The sequence below is a fragment of the Pogoniulus pusillus genome, chromosome 26 (genome assembly GCF_015220805.1).
Source record: "Pogoniulus pusillus isolate bPogPus1 chromosome 26, bPogPus1.pri, whole genome shotgun sequence".
NCBI lineage: Eukaryota > Metazoa > Chordata > Aves > Piciformes > Lybiidae > Pogoniulus > Pogoniulus pusillus.
In genome coordinates, this window is record NC_087289.1 from 1994833 (window position 1) to 2016350 (window position 21518).

At 54.0% G+C, this 21518-nt stretch overlaps 1 protein-coding gene across 9 annotated transcripts in view; it reads right to left on the minus strand.

Moving 5' to 3' along the window:
* MBNL1 (muscleblind like splicing regulator 1) overlaps positions 1 to 21518 on the minus strand; it is an 84966-nt gene that overhangs the window by 19593 nt on the left and 43855 nt on the right. For all 9 annotated transcript variants that reach the window (XM_064165463.1, XM_064165461.1, XM_064165454.1 and 6 more), the window contains 2 exons: positions 8732 to 8902; positions 2643 to 2849 (listed from right to left, as the gene is read on the minus strand). In XM_064165463.1, coding sequence (XP_064021533.1) covers positions 2643 to 2849; positions 8732 to 8800 — 276 coding nt within the window. In that variant the 5' untranslated portion in view covers positions 8801 to 8902. The remainder of the gene's footprint in view (positions 1 to 2642; positions 2850 to 8731; positions 8903 to 21518) is intronic.

The window sequence follows — 21518 nt, forward strand, 5'->3', positions numbered from 1 at the left end:
GGGAGAGGCTGAAGGCACTGGGCACACAACCATCTGCCTGCCATCTGTACCAGCAGCATGGTCCAAAGAGGTATGGAATCAGTCCTGCTGCTTCTAACAGTCACCCCCACCTTATCTTAGGAGTGTTCTTATCAACTCAGGAGCTCAGGCTCCTTCCTGGCAGCTTTGTGTTGTGGCCTTCTGGTGGTGGAACAGCCTGATTCAGCACCCTAGGACACGTGTGCCAACTTAATGAACACCAGAGTGCATCAGTCATGAGAAGAAGCGTAGGGAACTCAAGGCAGAACACATCATACCCCAGGATTAGATGGGAACATCACAGAGGGTATTTTTATCCAGCATGGCTCATTCCAAGGCAGAGAGACCTAAGCCTTACAAAGCTCTCAGATCATGCCCCAGCAAATGACAATGCTCACAGCCAGGAGCTCCCTCAAAGAGCAGGTAGGTACCTGCTGGCTTCTGGGAGAGGCAAGAACCAGAGCAGGCAAAACCTTTCAGAGATTCAGATTCACAGAATGGTTTGGGTTGGGAGCGACCCTGAAGGACCTTGAACATCATCTAGATCCAACCCCCCTGCCACGGGCAGAGACACCTTTCACTAGACCAGGAACACTGCCAGCTGCCTCTGGAGCAGAGGCTCAGCAATGCATCACTTCAGTGAATAGCTGTGTAGTGTATCCAGAATCATAGAATCATAGATGCTGACCCCCAGAGTTTCCCTTGCAAGGAGAGCAAATGCCTGTCACAGCAGAGGCAATTCCTGGCTGCATCCAAAACCGAAGCTCTTTCAGGCTCCTCCAGCCTGCTCCCTGATTTCAAGCACCATGCCCAAGAGCAGAATCACAGAATGACAGAAGCATGCAGGTTGGCAAAGCCCCTCAGGACCAGCAAGTCCAACCTATGACCCTACTCTACAAGACTCACCTTAGATTAGATTCAGCAGAACATTCACCTCCCACACCCCTAAGCCTTCACATCCTCTCCACGCAGAGTTGCTGCCCTAGCAGGATGTCCAAGCCCTGTCCCTGCACCAGTGCTGCAGGAGCACAGGGCTCCAGGCTAGGAGCTGAGGTCATGGCACAGCTCAGCTCTCACCACCACCCACCAGGGCTGCTGCTGGCTGCGGCGTGGCGCTGGAGAGGGGAGGGCTGACCTCTGGCAGCTGTGTGCCCCAGCACACCGTGCCCACTGCACAAATGGGGTGACAGAGGGTCACTCCAGCCTCCTCCCTCATCACCTTTGAACCAGCCTCTCCCAACACCACCTTTGAACTAACCTCTCCTACCACCACCCAGAGCTGGCTGGGGCTGCCGGCACGGCACAGGGCTGAGCTTTGGGCTCTGCTGGCAGCCGTGGCACGGTGCTGGCTCCCTGCCTGCACTGCTGATAAGGTGCTGAGAACCCTGTCAGGTTTTTCAGATAAGGAAGAATCAGGGCAGGGGGTGGGAGCAGCAGCTGCAGAGCACCAACACTTGTCAGGTTGTAGCAGGGATGATAAGGCAGGCATGAGAGGCGGTGGGGGAGTGCTAGCACCATCTGTCCAGAACACAGCTAAGGGAGGCTGAAGGTCCTCTTCTACCTGGGCAGCTGAAGGTCTGCCCTTACAGCTGCCCTGGGGCTTGGTACCCCTGCCTGCACCTGCATGTCAGCTCCCCCTGGCACACACTAACACTGTAGAGGGGTTTGTCTGCTGCCATGGTCACTCCTAAGAGGGCCCAGTACTTCCACTCCTTTCTGCAGCAGAACCACAAGCACTGACTGCTCAGTGGTCAGTCAGGCCATGTCCTTACCTGTCACCAAGGCTGAAGCACAGAACTGTTTTGGCTGGAAGACATCTTCAGGATCATCGAGTCCAACCATTAACTCAGCACTAAAGCATGGCCCTCAACACCACATCTACACAGCTTTGAAACCCCTCCAGGGATGGGGACTGCACCACTGCCCTGAACCAGGCTTGGGCAACCTTGTGGGGGAAGGAATCGTTCCTCATGTGTAAACTAAACCTCTCCTGAGACAACCTGGGGCTGTTTCCTCTTGTCCTATCATTGTGGAAGAGAGCAAAGAATCACAGAATGTTAGGAGTTAGAAGGGACCTCCAAAGCTCATCCAATCTAATCCCCCTGCCAGAGCAGGTCACTCAGGAATGCATCCAGGCAGGTTTTGAGTATCTCCAGAGAAGGAGACTCCACAACTCCCCTGGGCAGCCTGTTCCAGTCCCCATCTGGCTCCAAACTCCTTTCAGGGAGTCACAGAGAGCCAGAAGGTCTCCCTTGGATGTGACATTATTGAGTATCTCCAGAGAAGGAGACTCCACAACTCCCCTGGGCAGCCTGTTCCAGTCCCTGTTTGGCTCCAAACTCCTTTCAGGGAGTCACAGAGAGCCAGAAGGTCGCCCTTGAATGTGACATTATTGAGTATCTCCAGAGAAGGAGACTCCACAACTCCCCTGGGCAGCCTGTTCCAGTCCCTGTTTGGCTCCAAACTCCTTTCAGGGAGTCACAGAGAGCCAGAAGGTCTCCCCTGAACGTGACATTATCAGCTGGGGTGAAACCTGCTGCAGTTCCTTCCACAACAGAACCATTTTTAACCTAGGAGGCAACAGCAAACAACACCAAGAGCAAGTGACAGAGAGCAGCTCCTACCTCCAGCCTGTCTGTCCTCATCAGCTTCTGGGCGGCGGCGGCGGCAGCGGCGGGCACCGGGACGCTGCCAGGGTTCCCTGTCACCAGCATGGGCGCAGTGGGCAGGATCTCCGTGGGGACCAGGCCTGGGGACACAGGCCCCAGGTAGGGGTTGAAGGCGGCTGAGGCATTGGTGGCAGCTAGGCTGGGTGCCACGGAGAACATCGGCTGCAAGGCAAGCAGGAGGGAGAGGATTTCAACACACCTGGCAGCTCCTGGAGCAAAGCCTCCTTGCACAGGGCCACAGAATCACAGAACCACACAACTGTCAGGGCTGGAAGGGACCTCAAGCACCATCCAGCTCCAACCTCCCTGCCATGGGAAAACCTCACACTAGATCAGGCTGCTCAGAGCCTCATCCAGCCTGGACTTATAAACCTCCAGGGACGAGGCTTCCACAACTTCCCTGGACAACCTGTGCCAGGCTCTCACCACCCTTATGGTGAAGAACTTCCTCACATCCAATCTACCCACTTCTAGTTTTGCTCCATTCCCCCCAGTCCTATCAGTACCTGACACCCTAAAAAGTCCCTCAGCAGTCTTCCTGTAGCCCTTTCAGGTACTGCAAGGCCACAATCAGGTCCCCTCAGAGCCTTCTTTCCTCCAGCCTGAGAGGCCTTTGCTGCTTCATCCAGGGGAATGCCAACAGGCAGCCTTGCCAGGCATACAGCCCTGCTCCTGCCTCACTATTAACTGACTGCACTCCTCGTGGCTGTGTTATCAGCTATGCAATAATGAACACCAGAGGCAGGGCCCAGCCTGTCAGTGTGACTCCAGAGATAGCAGTGTTTGACTTCAGCCCAACAGACTCTCTGCACAGTCAATAAAAACCCCACTCCATCTACTTCCTACTGAGATCATTCTACACTAACCCAAACACCCTGCAGCCTTCAGAGCACTGCACAACAGCAGCAGGTTCACCACAGCCACCTCGTGTGCTTTTGGGACTCACAGGTGGTTTGCACTGTGGCTCTACACAGGCCAGCAGGTCACTCCTCACCTCTGTTGCTGAAGGAGTTTGTTCCTCCCAGGGGCAGGACTCTACACTTGCACTTGCTGGACTTCAAGAGGTTCATAGAATCATAGAATTGTTTGGGTTAGAAAAGATCCATGAGCCCAACCACTGACCTAACACCACCATGGCCAGGAAAACATGCCCCAAAGTGCCATGTTCCATATTTCTTGAGTACCTTCAGGGATGGTGACTGTATGACACCAAGCTAGGAGCAGCTGTGGAGCTGTTGGAGGGTAGGAGAGCCCTGCAGAGGGACCTGGCCAGGCTGCATGGGTGGGCAGAGACCAAGGGGATGAGATTGAAGAAGGCCAAGGGCAGAGTTCTGCACTTTGGCCACAACAACCCCAAGCAACACTACAGGCTGGGGCCAGAGTGGCTGAGAGCAGCCTGGCAGAAAGGGGGTGCTGTTAGGTAGTAGCTGAAGAGGAGGCAGCAGTGCCCAGGTGGGCAGCAGAGCCAATGGCATCCTGGGCTGGCTCAGGAGCAGTGTGGGCAGCAGGACAAGGGAGGTTCTTCTGCCCCTGTGCTCAGCACTGCTCAGGCCAATCCTGCAGTGCTGTGTCCAGTTCTGGGCTCCTCCATTGCAGAGAGATGTTGAGGTGCTGGAAGGTGTTTGGAGAAGGGCAGCAAGGCTGGGGAGGGGCCTGGAGCAGAGCCCTGTGAGGAGAGGCTGAGGGAGCTGGGGGGGTGCAGCCTGCAGCAGAGGAGGCTCAGGGCAGAGCTCATTGCTGCCTGCAGCTCCCGGCAGGGAGGCTGTAGCCAGGTGGGGTTGGGCTCTGCTGCCAGGCACCCAGCAACAGAAGAAGGGGACACAGCCTCAAGCTGTGGCAGGGGAGGTCTAGGCTGGATGTTAGGAGGAAGTTGTTGTCAGAGAGAGTGATTGGCATTGGAATGGGCTGCCCAGGGAGGTGCTGGAGTCGCCGTCCCTGGAGGTGTTGCAGCCAAGCCTGGCTGGGGCACTTAGTGCCATGGTCTGGTTGGTTGGGCAGGGCTGGGTGCTAGGTTGGGCTGGCTGAGCTTGGAGCTCTCTTCCAACCTGCTTGATTCTATGATTCTATCACCCCCCTCAACAGCCTGTTCCAATGCCAGTTCCTCTCCAGCCTGTGCAGGTCTGGATGAACCAAAAAAAACCCTGATCTAGCTGAGCTCAGATCCCCTGAAGTGATCTACAAGCATGCAGGGCAGCACTGACCCAGACAGGGCTCCTCCTTGGGGTCTGGCTGCCTGTGGTCAGCAGGACACAGGACTCCCACTCCCCATTCCACCTCCCCTCCTTTGAGTGCCAGCTAAAGGCAGATAAAAGAGTGATCTGAAAAAAGAGGTGGGAAAAGTCCACAGACATTACCTGCAGCTAAGATAATTGAAATCTTCATCACATAATGGTTTTGGGTTGGAAAAGCTCACTGAACCCAACTATTTTCTGTCTGCCAAGTCTGATGTCAAACCCTTTACCAACCAGCAGTAAGAGGGAAAAGATCCTGCTGCTGTGCCTACCAAATTAATCTGTCATTAGTTCACTGCCTTTTGTCAGAGCAGAGTATTGATTGTTGTGAAACAAACCAGACTGAGGCATGGCTGGATGGGAGGACAGAAATCAAGTTGTCAGAGCAGCCTGGAGCAAGATCCCCTTTCCACTGAGCTAAATAATCAGGTCGCTTTAAGGCCAAATGAGTAAGTATGACATCCACTTGGAAATATACTGCTGGGACACTCTTGCCATGGGTCCTGGCATTGAATGGGACTAATTCTGAGAATCACAGAGTTGCTTTGGTTGGAAAAGAACTCTAAGAGACCACCAGATCCTGAGAACACCCAGCCTGTGATGCCTGAACTCCAGCAACGTGCCAGGGAATGAGCCCAGAATCTCTGATTCCATCATTCTTCTACAGCCAAGGTAGAGCTACAAGGCTTGTGCTGCCCTTCAAATTACACTGGCTTCAATTCTGCTGCTTAGGGACTCTGTGAGTGAGCACAAAGGAGCATTTCAATTTGATTTAGATCACACCAGCCTCCCTTGTTATTAAAAAGGCAGCTAATCCAAAGGACTGCACTGGGATTTTGTCCATGTCCTCCCAGCTGCTGCTGTGTGCCTGCAGACTGCTTCAACAAACCCAGCACAGCTCATGAAACAAACTCACCAACAGCTTAAGAGGGATGAATGTTTGAAGCCATGGTTCTCACTGCTGCTGGCTGCACTTCTCTTAGTCTCAAACATCACTCTGCTGGCACTGATGCTGTGCTGCTGGCCTCCAAAGCAGGCAGGGGAAGTAAAGCTGTGTGCCCGAGCTGCTGAGACTGAAACGTCTCTCTGAGGTCACTCTGCAGTTGCAGCACGTAAATTACAGCCTGCCCTCAGCTGTCTGACTGCACAGACACTGCACTTTGCTCCGAATTCTGATCTGGCAGCAGCTCACAGGCAGCCCCAGTTCTGCAAGGTGGGAGCAAGGGGTTGAGGCATCTCCAAAGCTCAGCATCTGCTGGCTGTGTGCTGGTGCTGCCTCAGCTCCACCTTGCTAGGGTGACACAGTTTTAGTTCAAGAAAAGCAACCCAAAGGCAGAGAGCACAAGGTGCTACCTCCTCACACTCTGCAGTTTCCTGTGAGGATCCCAGCACAGCATTTCCTGCTGTCCCTGCCAGCAGCCAGGCAGAAAGCTCTGCGGGACAGTAACGGTGACAAGAACTGCATCAAATAAGCTACAGAATACTCCCTGGTGTTTTGCAGACTCAAAAAGCAGGGAGCCAGCCAACCACTTGGCACAAGCAGCAGAGTCCTTGCTGCTGAGCTGACTTATCCTGAGGGTTTAGCTGCATGTTGAGGAGCAACTGTCAGTGTGCTGTGCGAAATGGAAGCTGAAGAACTCCTCTAACCAAGTGAAGTTTCCTAAGGAAGGTATCCAGAGGTGAATTATACTCCCTAAGTCCTCCCTCTGCCAGCAAGAAAGGCATAAAAGAACTGTCAGAGAAGTGCTAATGCAGACAGATTTGGTTTATGTATTTTTTCCAAGTTATTTTCCCTTTTGTTGCCATTTTAGCCATTGAAAGGGAGAGCTCCAGCCAGGGGGGCACTGTTTGCCTTTCCAGCCTGGCTCATGCATTAACCAGCAGCAGTCTCACTCATACATTAATCAGTGCCCTCTAATGTCTCAGCTAGAAATTGATATCCAAAGGCTTCTGGGCAAAATGTCTTCTGAGGTTAGCTCAAAGGAGCTCTCTGGATTGCATTAGAGGGGGGCCTGGCACAGGGTGTTCAGCTCTCAGAAGTGTACCTGGCTGCTGGGGTGATGCCAACCACCTTCAGGATGCTGAAGCAAGGGGTGGCTGCAGAGCAAGGCTCAGCCAGGCTGTTTGATTTCCTGGAACAATGCCCTGTGTTCACTGTAAGAATCACAAAATGGTTTGGGATGGAAAAGACCTTCAAGATCATCTAGTTCCAAAACCCTTGCCATGGGGTTTGGAACTTCCCCTAGAGAAAGCTGCTCGAGGCACCATCTAAGCTGGCCCTGAATGGTGCCAGGAAGGGGGCATCATGCTTAACCCACACATTCCATGGGCTTCTTTTTAAGGACAACAAAAACCTTGCACTGAAGAACTCAGAAGATGATTTGTGTCCTTCCTGCATTCACTCACTACCTTCCTGGATACTTCTACAATACAGTCCTCATTAAAACCAAACCAAACCAGAACAACTAATCCATTTTCTTACTCAACCTTTACACCATTCTCACTTCTGGAGGTGTGAGCAAAAAAGGAGAGGCTGCCCTGACCGAACAGAGATGCATGGTCAGATTTTACTGTCACCAGATGAGAGCTTTCTGATTGATTCTCCTTCCCCACCCCTTGGCTGCTTGTAGAAAATCTGCTTATTTGTTGTTCCTCTTCCTGCCAAGCCCAAGCTGGAGATGGTGCAGCTTAGCCTGACAGGCTCCATACATCACTCAGGGAAAGCCTTTTGCTCTGCCTGACAGTGCTGTGGAAATCAAAGTCCAACTCATGGAATCCAGCAATGGTTTGGGTTGGAAAAGACCTTTAAGATCATCAAGTCCAACAATTCTCTAACTCTACCAAGTTGTGAGCTAAGCCATGGCCCTCAGCACCACATCTCAGTGGCTTTTAAACCCTTCAGGGATGGGGATTCAGCCACCCCCCCAGGCAGCCTGTGCCACTGTTTGAGAAGTTTCTTCTCATGTCCAACCTAAGCCTTCAGGTAATTCCCTGAGAAGATGGAAAGCACCCAGTGGGAATCTTCTTCTCAAAGCCAGGAATTTCCTAGAGCTTGTGAAATTGCAAAGGAAACACCTGTTGAGGGAAATCCCACATGGATCACTCACTCCACTGTGAGAAACAAAGTTAGAAACGGGGAGATTCAGCCTGGAGGTTAGGAAGTTCTTCACCATGAGGATGGTGAGAGCATGGCAGGGGTTGCCCAGGGAGGTGGTGGAAGCCTCATCCCTCATGGAGGTGTTTAAGGCCAGGCTGGATGAGCCTCTGGACAGCCTGATCTAGTGTGAGGTGTCCCTGGGCATGGCAGAGGGGTTGGAAACGAATGATCTTTGTGGTCCCTTCCAACCATGACTGATTCTGTGATTGTAAGTTGCAAAAAATCAAATGAACCAGATTAATTCAATTAACAACACTACTGCAAGGGAGAATTAAGCAGCAGGGAGAGAAACAGAGCAGCATTTAGCTGCATTTGATTCCTCATCACCATCTCCTGACATCTGTGGGATCTAGTGCCAGGTGTCCCTGGGCATGGCAGGAGGGCTGGAACCAAATGATCTTTGTGGTCCCTTCCAACCATGACTGATTCTATGATTCTATGTTGCAAAAAATCATATGAACCAAATTAATTCAATTAACAATACTACTGCAAGGGAGAATTAAGCAGCAGGGAAAGAAACAGAGCAGCATTTAGCTGCATTTGATTCCTCATCACCAGCTCCTGACATTCCAGCGTACAACAGAAGAGCACAGCTGTGAACTTCCTCCACCCACAACCCCCTGCACCCACAGGTGGAAGCCAGAAAGAGCACCTACCACGGGCTGCAGTGGGGCACCAGGCATCATGGCATTGGCAAGCTGCATCTGCTGGGCCAGCATGGCCATGTTCTTCTGCTGGATCAGGTTATTGCGTCCATTGATCTCCAGCTGTGTTTTTAAGTGTGGTGGTGGGTGAAGATATTTGCAGTTTTCCCTTGAACATCGACCCTGAGGAAGAGAATTGACACAGTTGGCTTAGAAGGTGGAGCAGCATCTTTGTTCCTTATGGCATGGGCTAAACCACAACACAACACAGACCCTGGAGCAAAACCTCCAGCTGTTTCTCTAAGCCATCACTTACTGACCACAGCCACTGGACCATCCAGGTGCCAGCTGCTGGCTTTGGCAGTGTTTCTGCAGCACACCTCCACAAGCTGCTGCTGCTTTCAGAAGTAACTGAACGTGGGCATGCCAAGTCCAGCATGCCCTTCCCTGTGCCCACGGGCTCCTCCTGCCCACAGATTTGCCTCCAGGAAGCCAGAAAACCAAGCAAGGGCAGGTGGTGTGGCTGCAGCACTGAGCCTGCAAAGCTTCACTGCCTGCTCTCAAAATGCTTTTCTTTCTGCCACGCTGGGACATGAGCAGCACTGAGCTGCCAGCCAGAGCTGTGATCACAGCAGCACTGTGACCAGGAAGAGCAGCTCCTTCACTAGACCTGCAGCACAGCACCTCTGAAGAAAATCTTTGAGCTATGATGCATTTCTTCTTGCAGTTGTATAAACCAAACAAGAGAATCAGAATTGATTTGTTCCCTAATTTTTCATTAAATTCAGACATGGTAAACAACCAATTCCAGGCACTAATTTTATTTGGATGAAAGAACATCCATCAGATAGACAGCCCAGAAATAAGAAGAAATAATTCTGTGTACAGCATCTCTCCTTGTTACCAAGTAAACCAGCCTCACACACAGGACAGCCCTGCTCAGACAACTCTCTCGACAGTCAGAGAGGTCAAAGAGAATCCCCTCCCCTGGGGAACAGAATCCCTCTCTCCTGGGGAAGAGCAGAGACTCCTCCTCTCCTGGGGACCAGAGTCCCCCTCTCCTGGCCAACAGAATCCTCCTCTCCTGAGGAGCAGAGTCCTCCTCTCCTGGGGACCAGAATCCTCCTCTCCTGGGGACCAGAATCCCCCTCTCCTGGGGAACAGAATCCTTCTCTCCTGGGGACCAGAACCCTCCTCTCCTGAGGACCAGAATCCCCCTTTACTGGGGAACAGAATACTCCTCTCCTGGGGAATAGAAGAGAATCCTCCTCTCCTGGGGACCAGAATCCCCCTCTACTGGGGAACAGAATCCTCCTCTCCTGAGGAACAGAATCCTCATCTCCTCGGTAAGAGAAGAGAATCCTTCTCTCCTGGGGAACAGAATCTCCCTCTCCTGCAGAACAGAATCCTCCTCTCCCGTGGAAGAGAACAGGCCAGCTGTGATCTCACACCCTAAGACCTGAGAAAATACACCTTCATTACCAGGGACGCTTCACACACTAATTGTCCCTTCACGTGGTGCCACCGGGGCTGCACTTTCACTAAAGGGATGATAAGGACAAATCCCAGGTGCAAAGCAGAACTTCATCCTTCTCTGGATGAAGCCAGACATGACATTTATTTTCCTCTCCTCATTCATCTTTGAAATACATGCCAGCAGGAGCAGTGACAAGGCAAAAGGCAGTCTCAGTTTAAGAAAGAAGCCAGTCTGATCAGGAAGCAAACAAATCCAATAGAGTCTGACCTCGTACTGAGATCTTGCTCCCAAAGTCAAACCCCCATTCCTGACAGGATCTGCCAGCAATCCAGCTGTGCCCCTGATAGGATCTGCCAGCAACCCAGCTGTGCCATGAGCTTGCTCTGTCCTCAGGGCTGGGAGAAAGGGTCTGGTGCTGCCCTGCTCCCGAGCTGTCTCTCCTGCTGCAAGGCAAAGCTCTTCAAACCCCTGCCAGTCAAGTGCCAGCTGGTGCCAGAGGACCCCCCTGCTCCTCAGAACAAGCTGGGAGGCTCTGTGCATCTCTTGGCTGCACACCAAGCCCACAGGTGCATACAGACCACACTGGGACACAGCAAAGGGTATCCATCCTCCTGAGCACCCATTCATTCCCTGGGCATAATTCCTTGGGTGAAATTCAGCAGACCCTGGTCTCCTCAGGGCAGGATTTTGAGGGGGCCCCAAGCCCTTGGGGGGGACTTTGTGGGGCCTTTGCCTTCCTTTGACATAGACTGGAGACTGCTCCTTGGTGTGTCCTTGACACAGCTGAGGTATGGGAAGGACCACTGAGGTCATCTGCAAGAAGCTCCCCCAAATAACACAGCCCCAAAGCATAGAATCACAGAATTGTTTAGCCTGGAAAAGTCCTCTAAGATCACCCAGCCCAAGTGCTGGAAAGCAACCAGGACAGGGGGCAGAGAATGCACCAATCTACAGGCATAACAACCACACCACAGATAAGCTGGGGGAACACAACACATGAGGCCTGAGAAAATATTTCTGCAGGGGAATGGAGTTTCCTACTGCAAATATGGATTAGGACTCCTCAGGAACAAACACTGATGATTTAGAAGTAGAAAAGGCAAAGTGATGGTGGCCATGGGAATTTGTGTTTATGGAACATGGATTCTTCCCCCTACAGAGGAGGTACAGATTGGATATGAGGAACTATTTCTGCCCCAAAAGCATTGCCAATGTCTGGCTCAGGCTGCCCAAGGCAGTGGAGGAGTCTCTGTCCCTGGAGGGGTTTCAAAGCTGTGGAGAAGTGGTGCTGAGGGGCACGGTTTGGTGGTGACTTGGAGCACAGGAGGTTCCAGCTCAACACAAGGGGGAACTTCTTGACTGAAAGGGTCCCAGAGCCTGGCACAGGCTGACAGAGAGGCCGAGGAGCCTCCTTCTCTGAAGCCTTTCAAGGCCTGTGTGGATGTGTTCCTGTGTGCCCTGAGCTAGATTGGATGGTCCTGCTCTGGCAGGGGGTTGGACTGGATGATCCCTTTGGGTCCCTTCCAACCCCTGACATGCTGTGAGCCTGTGACCTGCCAGTGCTGGGTTAAAGGCTGGACTCAATGGTACCTCCCATCAGCACGGCATAAAAATCAGAGCCAAATGCTGCTGACTGAGTCCCATGAAGCTCCAGCATGTGGTTAGAACCAGAGAAAAGCAATTACCAAAGCTGACCTCAACCTGCAGATTCAACCCCACACTGCTCCTGAGCCAGCCCAGGATGCCATTGGTCTCCTTGGCCACCTAGTGCAATGCCCACCAGGAACTCTCCTTTTCCAGAAGCATCCCCAGGGCTCCTGCCATCTCCAGTGCCCCCTGAATCTCAGGCTGGGGTTCCCAAAGCAGAGCTTCCCAAAGCAATTCTACTTGCAGCACCTTGATGTGTCACTGGTGTCAGCTCTGCACCTGGACAGGTTCTGGCACAACTGTGCCAGTTGCCGGGGGACATCAACTTGGCACCAAATCCTGTAAATCCCATCTGCCTGCACTGCTGTTTGCAAGGATGCTGGTGATGAGGCAGACCAACAGCCCGGGATGGCCGAAGTGCCAGAGAACATCCTCCGCTGAAGAGCTGAGCGGCAGCCACCAGATGGGGCACAACCCCGCAGGCATGCGGAGGAACCGGGAAGGGAGAGGCTCCAAGCAAAGCTCACCCTTCAGCGCACGCTGAGCACCACCGTCCTGCCACTGCTCCCTCAGCTTAACCTTCCGCAGCAGCCACCCAGAAACAACAAACAGCCTCAGCGACACAGCCCAGGGACAGCCCCAGCCCCTCCTGCAGCTAGGGCAAGCTGCCCGGCTCCAGAGCTTCCCTGTGCTGCTGCAGTCAGGTAAGTTCGACCACCCTCCGCGGGTGACCACAGGGGCAGGGACAAGTGTCCCAAAGGCAGCTGGTGGGCTGGGAAGGTTCAGCTGTGCTGCAGCCCTGCCGGGAGCCCTGCTGGGGCTGTTTGTGCTATTTTTACAGCACTGCAGTAGCTGCGGAGCGTTTGCTGCTCCGCTCTGCCCCTGTTTACACAAGAGCTGCTGCTGCCCAAGCCAGGCAGGAGCTGCTTGCTTTCAGCACTCCACCAACACCCTGCCAGGAGACAGCACCAGAGAAATCCAGGGGCAGAGCAGAAACCACAGCACCAGCATGCAGCTCATTACATGTGGAGATGTTACTGGGATGGACCCAGGCTCTTACCTTGAGCTCCTTGAAACAAGCCCTAGCTCTTCACACAGCGTCCCTGGAACAGACCCTGGCTCTTCCCCCAGTATCCCTGAATGAACCACTTCCTCTGCCCCCAGCATCCCTGCAACAAACCCTAGCTCTGCCCCAGTGTCCCTGCAACACACCCTAGCTCTGCCCCAGTGTCCCTGCAACAAACCCTAGCTCTGCCCCAGCGTCCCTGCAACAAACCCTAGCTCTGCCCCCAGCATCCCTGCAACAAACCCTAGCTCTGCCCCAGTGTCCCTGCAACAAACCCTAGCTCTGCCTCCAGCATCCCTGGGGTCAGCCCAGGACAGGGCTGGCTCTGGGCTGCCTGTGTTGATAGCAAGATATGCCCCAACCCACTTGCAGGGCCTTGCACCTGGCCTTGTTGGACCTCATGAGGTTCACAGGGGCCCACTTCTTGAGCTTGTCCAGGTCTCTTCTGGATGGATCCCATCCCTCAGGTGTGTCACCTGCACACTGCACCACTATTTAACAGGGCACCTCCTAAAAACAAACCCAAACATTTCTGTGGCCAGCAGCTGCTCCTACAAGAGCTGCACATCCTACCTGCCCTGCACAAGGATGTACCACCCACAGCTGCTCTGTCATTGTGATTAACAACTGACATAACTAACTCAGCCACTCTGGCAGTCCCAGGTGTGCCACAGCACTGGGTAGCTGTTGCCAGAGCTGAGGATGCCTGTTCCCAGTGCTGCTGGTCCCCCCATGATGAAGCAGCCATCCCCTCTCACACCCATGAGAGCCAGAGCTGGATGGCTCTCAGAGAACCGAGTGGTTTTGATCCAAACCAGACACCTTCCTCTGCTAGGGAGCAGAAATTCCTTCCTGGAGCAGAGAGCTCAGAGCATCATAGGAAACTGGAGAAAGACCAAGGGGGAATGGCCTCAAGCTGAGACTGGGGAGGTTTACACTGGACATTAGGAAAAGGTTTTCATGGAGAAAGTGGTCAGGGACTGGAATGAGCTGCCCAGGGAGGTGGTGGAGTCACCCAGCCTGGATGTGTTTAAGGGTGGTTTGGATGTGGTGCTTGGGGCTATGGTTTAAGGTGAATCTGTAGAGTAGGGTAACAGGTTGGGCTTGGTGGTCCTGAGGGGCTTTGCCAACCTGCATGGTGCTGTGACTCTGTGCTGGCAGCCCAGGCAGGAAGATGGCTGCTGTGGAAAACCCAACACTGCCTGTAAATGGGCAAACTATTCCTGCTGGTGCCACGTGTTGGACAGGAGAACATTCCCTGCACGTAGGCTGGGGGCTGCTCTGCTAAAGCACACTGCACACACAGCCTGCTGCAGCAGCTGCCCCCCAGGCAACCGCTCTGACACAGCTGAAGCAATACAGAAGACTTCCAGGGCTGACTCCACTGACCTGAGGCACAAACTGCAGACCCACTCAGTCCAGCTGGGGCTGGCACCCTCTGCATCTGATGTCTCCTAACAGCCCCCGGTTGCACAGACGTTTCTAACCCTTTAACCAGAGCTGGGCAAGTGGAAGTGTTGGGGGGCAGGCTCCTCTGAGCTCTGCTGCTCACTGCCTGCCACCGCTAAGCCATGCGGGCCCTGCTGCAGGCAGCAAGGGGCAGGGCAGAGCAGGGAAGGCTACCTCGAGGAGCTCTCTACAGCTACCTGCAGGGAGGCTGTCGCCAGGTGGGGTTGGGCTCTGCTGCCAGGCACCCAGGGGCAGAACGAGAGGACACAGCCTCAAGCTGTGCCAGGGCAGGTTCAGGCTGGATGTTAGAAAGTTCTTCCCAGCAAGAGCAATTGGCATTGGAATGGGCTGCCCGGGGAGTGCCCATCTCTGGAGGTAAGAGGAGGCTGCATGAGGCACTTAGTGCTATGGGTTGGTTAATTAGAAGGTGTTAGCTGACAGGTTGGACCCAATGATCTCAGAGGTCTTTTCCAACCTGCCTAATTCTGTGATTCTGTGTGGAGCATGGAAAGCCTGCAGGACACCTCCCCCAGCTGCCCCCCAGGTAGTGCTGCACTGCAGGACAGGAGGCAGTTGTGTTTTGCAGGCTTCCCCAGGGAACCCAAACACCTCCCCAGGGCTGCAGGTGGCTCACAACAGCATTAAGGCTATGAGACATTTCCAGCAGGGCTTCAGAAACTCCTAAAGCCGTAAAATCCCTTTAGAGCAATCTCTAGTAATCCCCCTGATCCTTACTCAAGCATGTAAAACCCAACATTTTAAGAGTAAAATGAGTAACTTTCTGTCAAGATGAAGAAAAACCCAGACAAGATTAAACCTCTGCATTGTCACTGCCTCACACAGCACCAGCAGCACGGGGCAGAGCTGTACAGAGCCTCACCAGCTTCAGCACATAGAACTGCTTTCCCCACCAGCTCTGCTCATGGTGTGCCACCTGCCCAGGACTCTTTCCCCACCAGCTCTGCTCATGGTGTGCCACCTGCCCAGGACTCTTTCCCCACCAGCTCTGCTCATGGTGTGCCACCTGCCCAGGACTCCTTCCCCACCAGCTCTGCTCATGGTGTGCCACCTGCCCAGGACTCTTTCCCCACCAGCTCTGCTCATGGTGTGCCACCTGCCCAGGACTCCTTCCCCACCAGCTCTGCTCATGGTGTGCCACCTCCCTGCAGTGATTGGTGTGACAACAGCCCCTGCAGGCCTAGCCTCTGCACTCAGGAGCTCAGCAGCTCCAAGTAAATCATGAAGAGAAGCAGAAGCTGAAGAGCCATTGAGTTCCATTGCACCTGCTGAATGCAGAACTAACATTTCCTACTAACTGCAGGCTCCTGGCTGGTTTTGGTGTGACAGGAGAGAGGAAGGTGTCAAACACTGCATCCAAACTGGGGGACAAACCAAAAGGAGATGGCCCTCATCCTGCAGAGCTGCTGGAATCAGCTGGGGTCCTTCACAACAAATCTAACGGAATACCAGGAGGGGGGTGACACTCTGCATGTCACTACAGACCTTTTTACATCACTGATGCATTCTAGAGCTGTTTGGAGAGCCATGCTGGCTGTCTCACCACCCCAACCCCATCTCCTTTCACTCCCTGCACCACCCCCTCGACTCAGGTGGTGTCCTATTAGACATCAAACAGAGCATTGAAGGTAGAGGAATGCAGATGTGAAACAGCCCAGATGTTACTGTCGTGCAGTGCACTGGCACTGTAAGTCTCTCCCACCTGGAGAGAAGGGGAAGTGGTTGGCCTGGTGGTCTAAACTGGGCAATTGGTGCCCTCACCCCAGTAAGACACCACAGAATTCTCCTCTGTGAGTGCCGAGTTTAAAACTCAACTGCTAGAAGCTTGCTCTTGTGATTTGAAGAGAGAAGAAATTGCCAATCCCTGCTGCTGGCATCTGCCAGCAGAACACACTGAGGGCAACCACAGAGAGCTGGCAGCAAGCAGGACACGGTGCTGGGGTGGCCCTGGCTGCCCCTGTGCTGCAGGGTGATGCCACCCTGGTGCTCAGCTTACAAAGCTCATCCCTAGACTGCACAGGCAATGACACACAGCACTACAGAGCTGCCTTGGTCAGAACAGACCTTCAAAATCAAGTCCAGTCCTTAAACAATCACCACCAGGTCACAGGCTCACAGGGTGTCAGAGGTTGGAAGGGACCCAAAGAGATCACCCTCCCTGCCAGAGCTCAGGGCACACAGGAACACATCCAGACAGGCCTGGAAAGGCTCCACACAAGGAGACTCCACAACCTCTCTGAGCAGCCTGTGCCAGGCTCTGGGACCCTTCCAGTCAACAAGTTCCTCCTTGTGCTGAGCTGGAACCTCCTGTGCTGCAGCTTCCATCCATTGCTGCTTGTCCTATCCCAGGGAGCAGGGAGCAGAGCCTGTCCTCCCCACTCCTGACCCTCAGCTCTCAGATAGTTAAAGACATTGATTCAATCCCATCTCAGTCTTCTCCAGCCTAAGCAGCCCCAGGTCCCCCAGCCTCTCCTCACCAGGCAGTGCTCCAGTCCCCTCATCATCCTCACAGACCTCCACTGGACCCTCTCCAGCAGATCCCTGTCCCTCTGAAACTGGAGAGCCCAAAACTGAACACACTACTCAAACTGAGGTCTCACCAGGGCAGTGTAGAGGTGGAGGAGAACTTTCAAACCACCAAACCAAGGCCCTCAACACCACATCTCCATGTCCTGGAAACCCTTCCAGGGCTGGGGACTCCAACACTGCCCTGGGCAGCCTGGGTAAGGCAGAAGAACTCCCTGGCACTAGTGCAGTTTTGCAGTGGTGGTGTTTAATGTCTCCTGCAAGCTCCTGGTGCTGGGTCCCCTGTAGAATTAGGTTGTAAGCAAACTGCAGGCAGAGAATGTGGGAGGTGTCTCCTCTGCCTCATCCTCACTTGACTGAGGGATGAAGCCCCAGATGAAGTGAGGACACCAAGTGCCAGGCTGTGCCGGGGCTGGGCAGCCTCTCCTCACCTTTATCGTTAAGGTCATTGCTGAATGACACCAAAATTTACATCCATCAATAAACTGTTCTGCTCTTCCCACCAGCACACCAAAGGCCCTTCCTCCTTCAGCCAGCTCTCTGAAGGTCAAAGGCTGTTATTATTTTCTGGCTGGATTTTTATGGCCTAGAGGTTGAGATTGAGAAGCCCTGGTGAAAACTGCAGCCCCGCAGCACCCCGGCTGGAATGGCAGCTGAAAATGCCACAGCACAGGGACACGTTGGGGGGGTTATAGAATCACAGAATGTTGCTGTCTACAACTACCTGAAGGGAGGCTGTAGCCAGGTGGGGTTGGGCTCTTCTCCCAGGCAACCAGCAACAGAACAAGGGGACACAGCCTCAAATTGTTAGGAGGAAGTTGTTGGCAGAGAGAGTGATCTGCATTGGAATGGGCTGCCCAGGGAGGTGGGGGAGTCTCTGTCCCTGGAGGTGCTGAAGCCAAGCCTGGCTGGGGCACTTAGTGCCATGGTCTGGTGATTGGGCAGGGCTGAGTGCTAGGTTGGGCTGGGTGAGCTTGGAGCTCTCTTCCAACCTGCTTGATTCTATGATTCTAGGAGCTGGAAGGGACCTCAAAAGAACATCCAAACCAACCCCTCTGCCTGAGCATGGTTGTTGCTGTGGTTTACACAACAGTTACACACTCCTCTGTTTTCTTGCCTTGCAAACAGCATCTGTAGATCTTGCTATCGCTTCTGTAGGGCTTTTGCTTGCTCTTAGCAAATACAGCACCTGCACGTGCTATTTTAAGGACAAATGGAATCAATTTGCCAGGCATTTTCAGTCAGGACCAGGAAAACCAAACCCAGCAGCCCTCAGCTGCAGGGAAACCCTCTGACTGCAGGGCACAGCTGTGCAGGGCAAGCGGCTGGAAGGAGGCACCTTCAGGAATGCTGACAGCTCCTCAGTCCCTAACCCCTACAGATGAGGCATTTTAGAGTGCACTAAACTTCCTCAGATGAAGCACATTGCTTCAGTAGCCTCCACACTTCCTACTCCACCACTGCAGAGCTGGTACTGCCAGAGCAAGCCACGGAGGGGCAGGGGAGAGATGGCAGGGGACTGCAGCAGAGGCTCTCCTGGCTGTTACAGCAGCTAACAGCACTGCAACAGCTGGTGGGCTCTGCTTGGGTACAAAACACACCTTCAAAAAACTGCCACCAGCCCCTCTGCAGTCAGCTTGGTTCTCCTGGGCTGATGGCAAACAGGTTCCCTGCCAGGCTGAACCAACCCATCTCCAGCTTTGCTCCAGTCCCCCTAGCCCTGTGCCAGCTAAGTTCAGGGTTATGTGCTCCTGCAGCAGCCCCCATGGCACACGGTCCTGTCTCCAATGTACACCAGACAGCACTGCCCTGGGGCACAGCCATTTGTGAGACCTCTGTCACTTGTGAGACCTGTGTTTTGTGCCCCACTGCACAGTAGGCACAGCCTGGCAGAGCCCACAGAAACGCAGCATTGGTGGCAGTTACGAAAGCCGTGACAAAAGAGGCACTGGATTGAACTGTGCCCTTGGGATGGGCACAGCAAGAATCTGCAGCCAAGAGCTGCTCTGCACACCCAGCCAAACCCAGAGGTGCCCACATCTCACCACTGCTCACTGCAGGGCTGGAGCTGGCACTGTGGGGAGCTGCTGCCAGCAGCACACAGTATCACAGTATCATCAGGGTTGGAAGAGACCTCACAGATCATCAAGTCCAACCCTTTACCACAGACCTCAAGGCTAGACCATGGCACCAAGTGCCACATCCAACCTTGCCTTGAACACACCGAGCACAGGGGCAGCTGGAGTGCTCTGCTGCCCCAGCACGGGGCCAGCTGCTCAAGGGTCAGCTCAACACAGCCCTTCAGCACACCTCACCCAAGTGCCAACTCCAAGCTGTCCTGTAGCTTGGCACTGCCACTCCTAACAAGCTCTCAATGGCAAGGGCATTGTACCAGCCTTGCTCAGTAGTTCAGCAGGAGCGAATGAACCCAGCACCATGCACCCAGGAGCACAGACAGCACACAGCCCTGAGCCTGAGAGCAGCAACAGCCCTGAAGCCTGCTATGCCCCACCCCCCCCACCTTCTGAACACCAGGAGAAAGGCCCCAACTGTCCCCTGCTCAGGATGCCTCAGTGAGCCCTTGGTGGCTCAGCCAGGCGAGGCCCTGGCTCGGTGGCTGGTGGCCACCCCTCACACACCAAAATAACTTGTTTGTTCCTCCTGAGGTGTTATTTTTACCCCAGCAGCTCTGGTGGGTTGAGTTGCACAAGATGCTGGATCAGGACTGTCCCTTTTCACCTGGTGCAGAGGGCTGGGAGAGCTCCTTGTGCCAGGGGAGTCTACAAGAAACACCTCCAGCCACCACCCACTCTGCCACCTGTGCTGGGTACCCAGCCACCAACCTTCACGCTGCCCTTGGAGCTCTGGAAGGAAGGCTTTACCTGAGCTGCTGCTGCTGGAGAAGAGATGTTTGGTTTCCAACCACCACCTCTATACCACAAGGTGCCCAGGGTTTCCAGCCAGGCAGGAACCATTCCTTCATACACAGTAGCAGCACTCACCATGAGGACAATCTCGTGGTGCCCACCCTGGCTGTACCCACAACACTGCTTAGAGGAAGAATCTAAGCACAGCTGTCCCTTCTGCAGGCTAAATGCTGCTTCACAGCACACTCCTGGAGCAGTTAAAGCTCTTCTGGGCTTCACTTCTCTTAGCCTATACTGGTTGTGGTGGACAGGAGTGCACTGAGTGACTGTGAACATCAGTAGCAGCTGCTAACAACAAAGCATGGCTGGTGAGAGGGAGGTGGGAAGAGAAGGGAGCAGGACAGCAGCAAAGGAAGCTGCTGGCAAGTAAATATTGCTCAACACGACAGCAGCATTGGGGAAAAACTGACAGAGTGGAATAACAGGAAGCTTAGTCACTGCTGGACAAAACCAGCCAAGCTGGGAGGGGGCTGGGAGGGGAGCTGAGCTGGGCTGAGAGGGCCTGCAGAGTGGAGCTCGGCTTGCAGGCCTGGCAGATGCTCTGCTCTGGACACTGGACTGACCAGAAGAGGACTGTCCTGCCCAGGTGTCTCCATGGTGTGCCAGGCAGCCCCGGCAGAGCAAGCCCTAGGTGAATCCAGCAGGATCTGCTGCACAGGCTCCTCTGACCCCCAGGCAACTGCTGCTAGTGACTGGAGTTAAACCACGACCCAGCTAAACTGCTCCACCAGCACCTCCTCTGGAGGCCACCGCGGCTGCTCAGCTCCAGGACAGGCAAGGCCAAGGAGGGCTGAGGTCCAGCAGGCAGAGTCTCAGGAAGCACTGAATTTTGAACTACTACCATGGCCACTCAGACCTACTGCAGAGCAGCTTCAGAAGGTGAGCTGAACGTGCCTGATGAAGCACAGGATACCCACAGAACCACAGACACGTCCAGGCTGGCAAAGCCCCTCAGGAGCACCAAGTCCAACCTAGACCCCTGCTGTACAAGATTCACCTTAAACCATAGCCCTAAGCACCACATCCAAACACATCCAGAGTGGGGGACTCCACCACCTCCCTGGGCAGCTCGTTCCAGTCCCTGACCACTCTCTCCTAACGTCCAACCTAAACCTCCCCAGCCTCAGCCTGAGGCCACTCACCATCTTCCTGAGGGTCCAGTGCAGGGCTGCAAGGATGATGAGGGGCCTGGAGCACTGCCTGGTGAGGAGAGGCTGAGGAACTTGGGGCTGCTTAGGCTGGAGAAGAGAAGACTGAGAGGGGATTTAATAAATGCTTATCAATATCTGAGGGCTGGGGGTCAGGAGGGTGGGACAGGCTCTGCTCACTGCTCCCTGGGATAGGACAAGCAGCAATGGATGGACGCTGCAGCACAGGAGGTTCCAGCCTCCCTCCAACACAAGGGGGAACTTCTTGATTGGATGGATCCCAGAGCCCTGGCACAGGCTGTCCAGAGAGGTTGTGGAGTCTCCTTCTCTGGAGCCTGTCAAGGCCTGTCTGGATGTGTTTCTCTGTGCCCTGAGATAGATTGTATGCTCTGGCAGGGGGGCTGGACTCGATAATCTCTATGGGTCCCTTCCAAGCCCTGAGCCTGTGAAATGAACAAATGGCTTAGCAGCAAGGAAACACAAAAACTTAACCAAGGATACGGTTTAAAAGTGACCCCAGAGAAGCTCTGTCTGTCTGCCA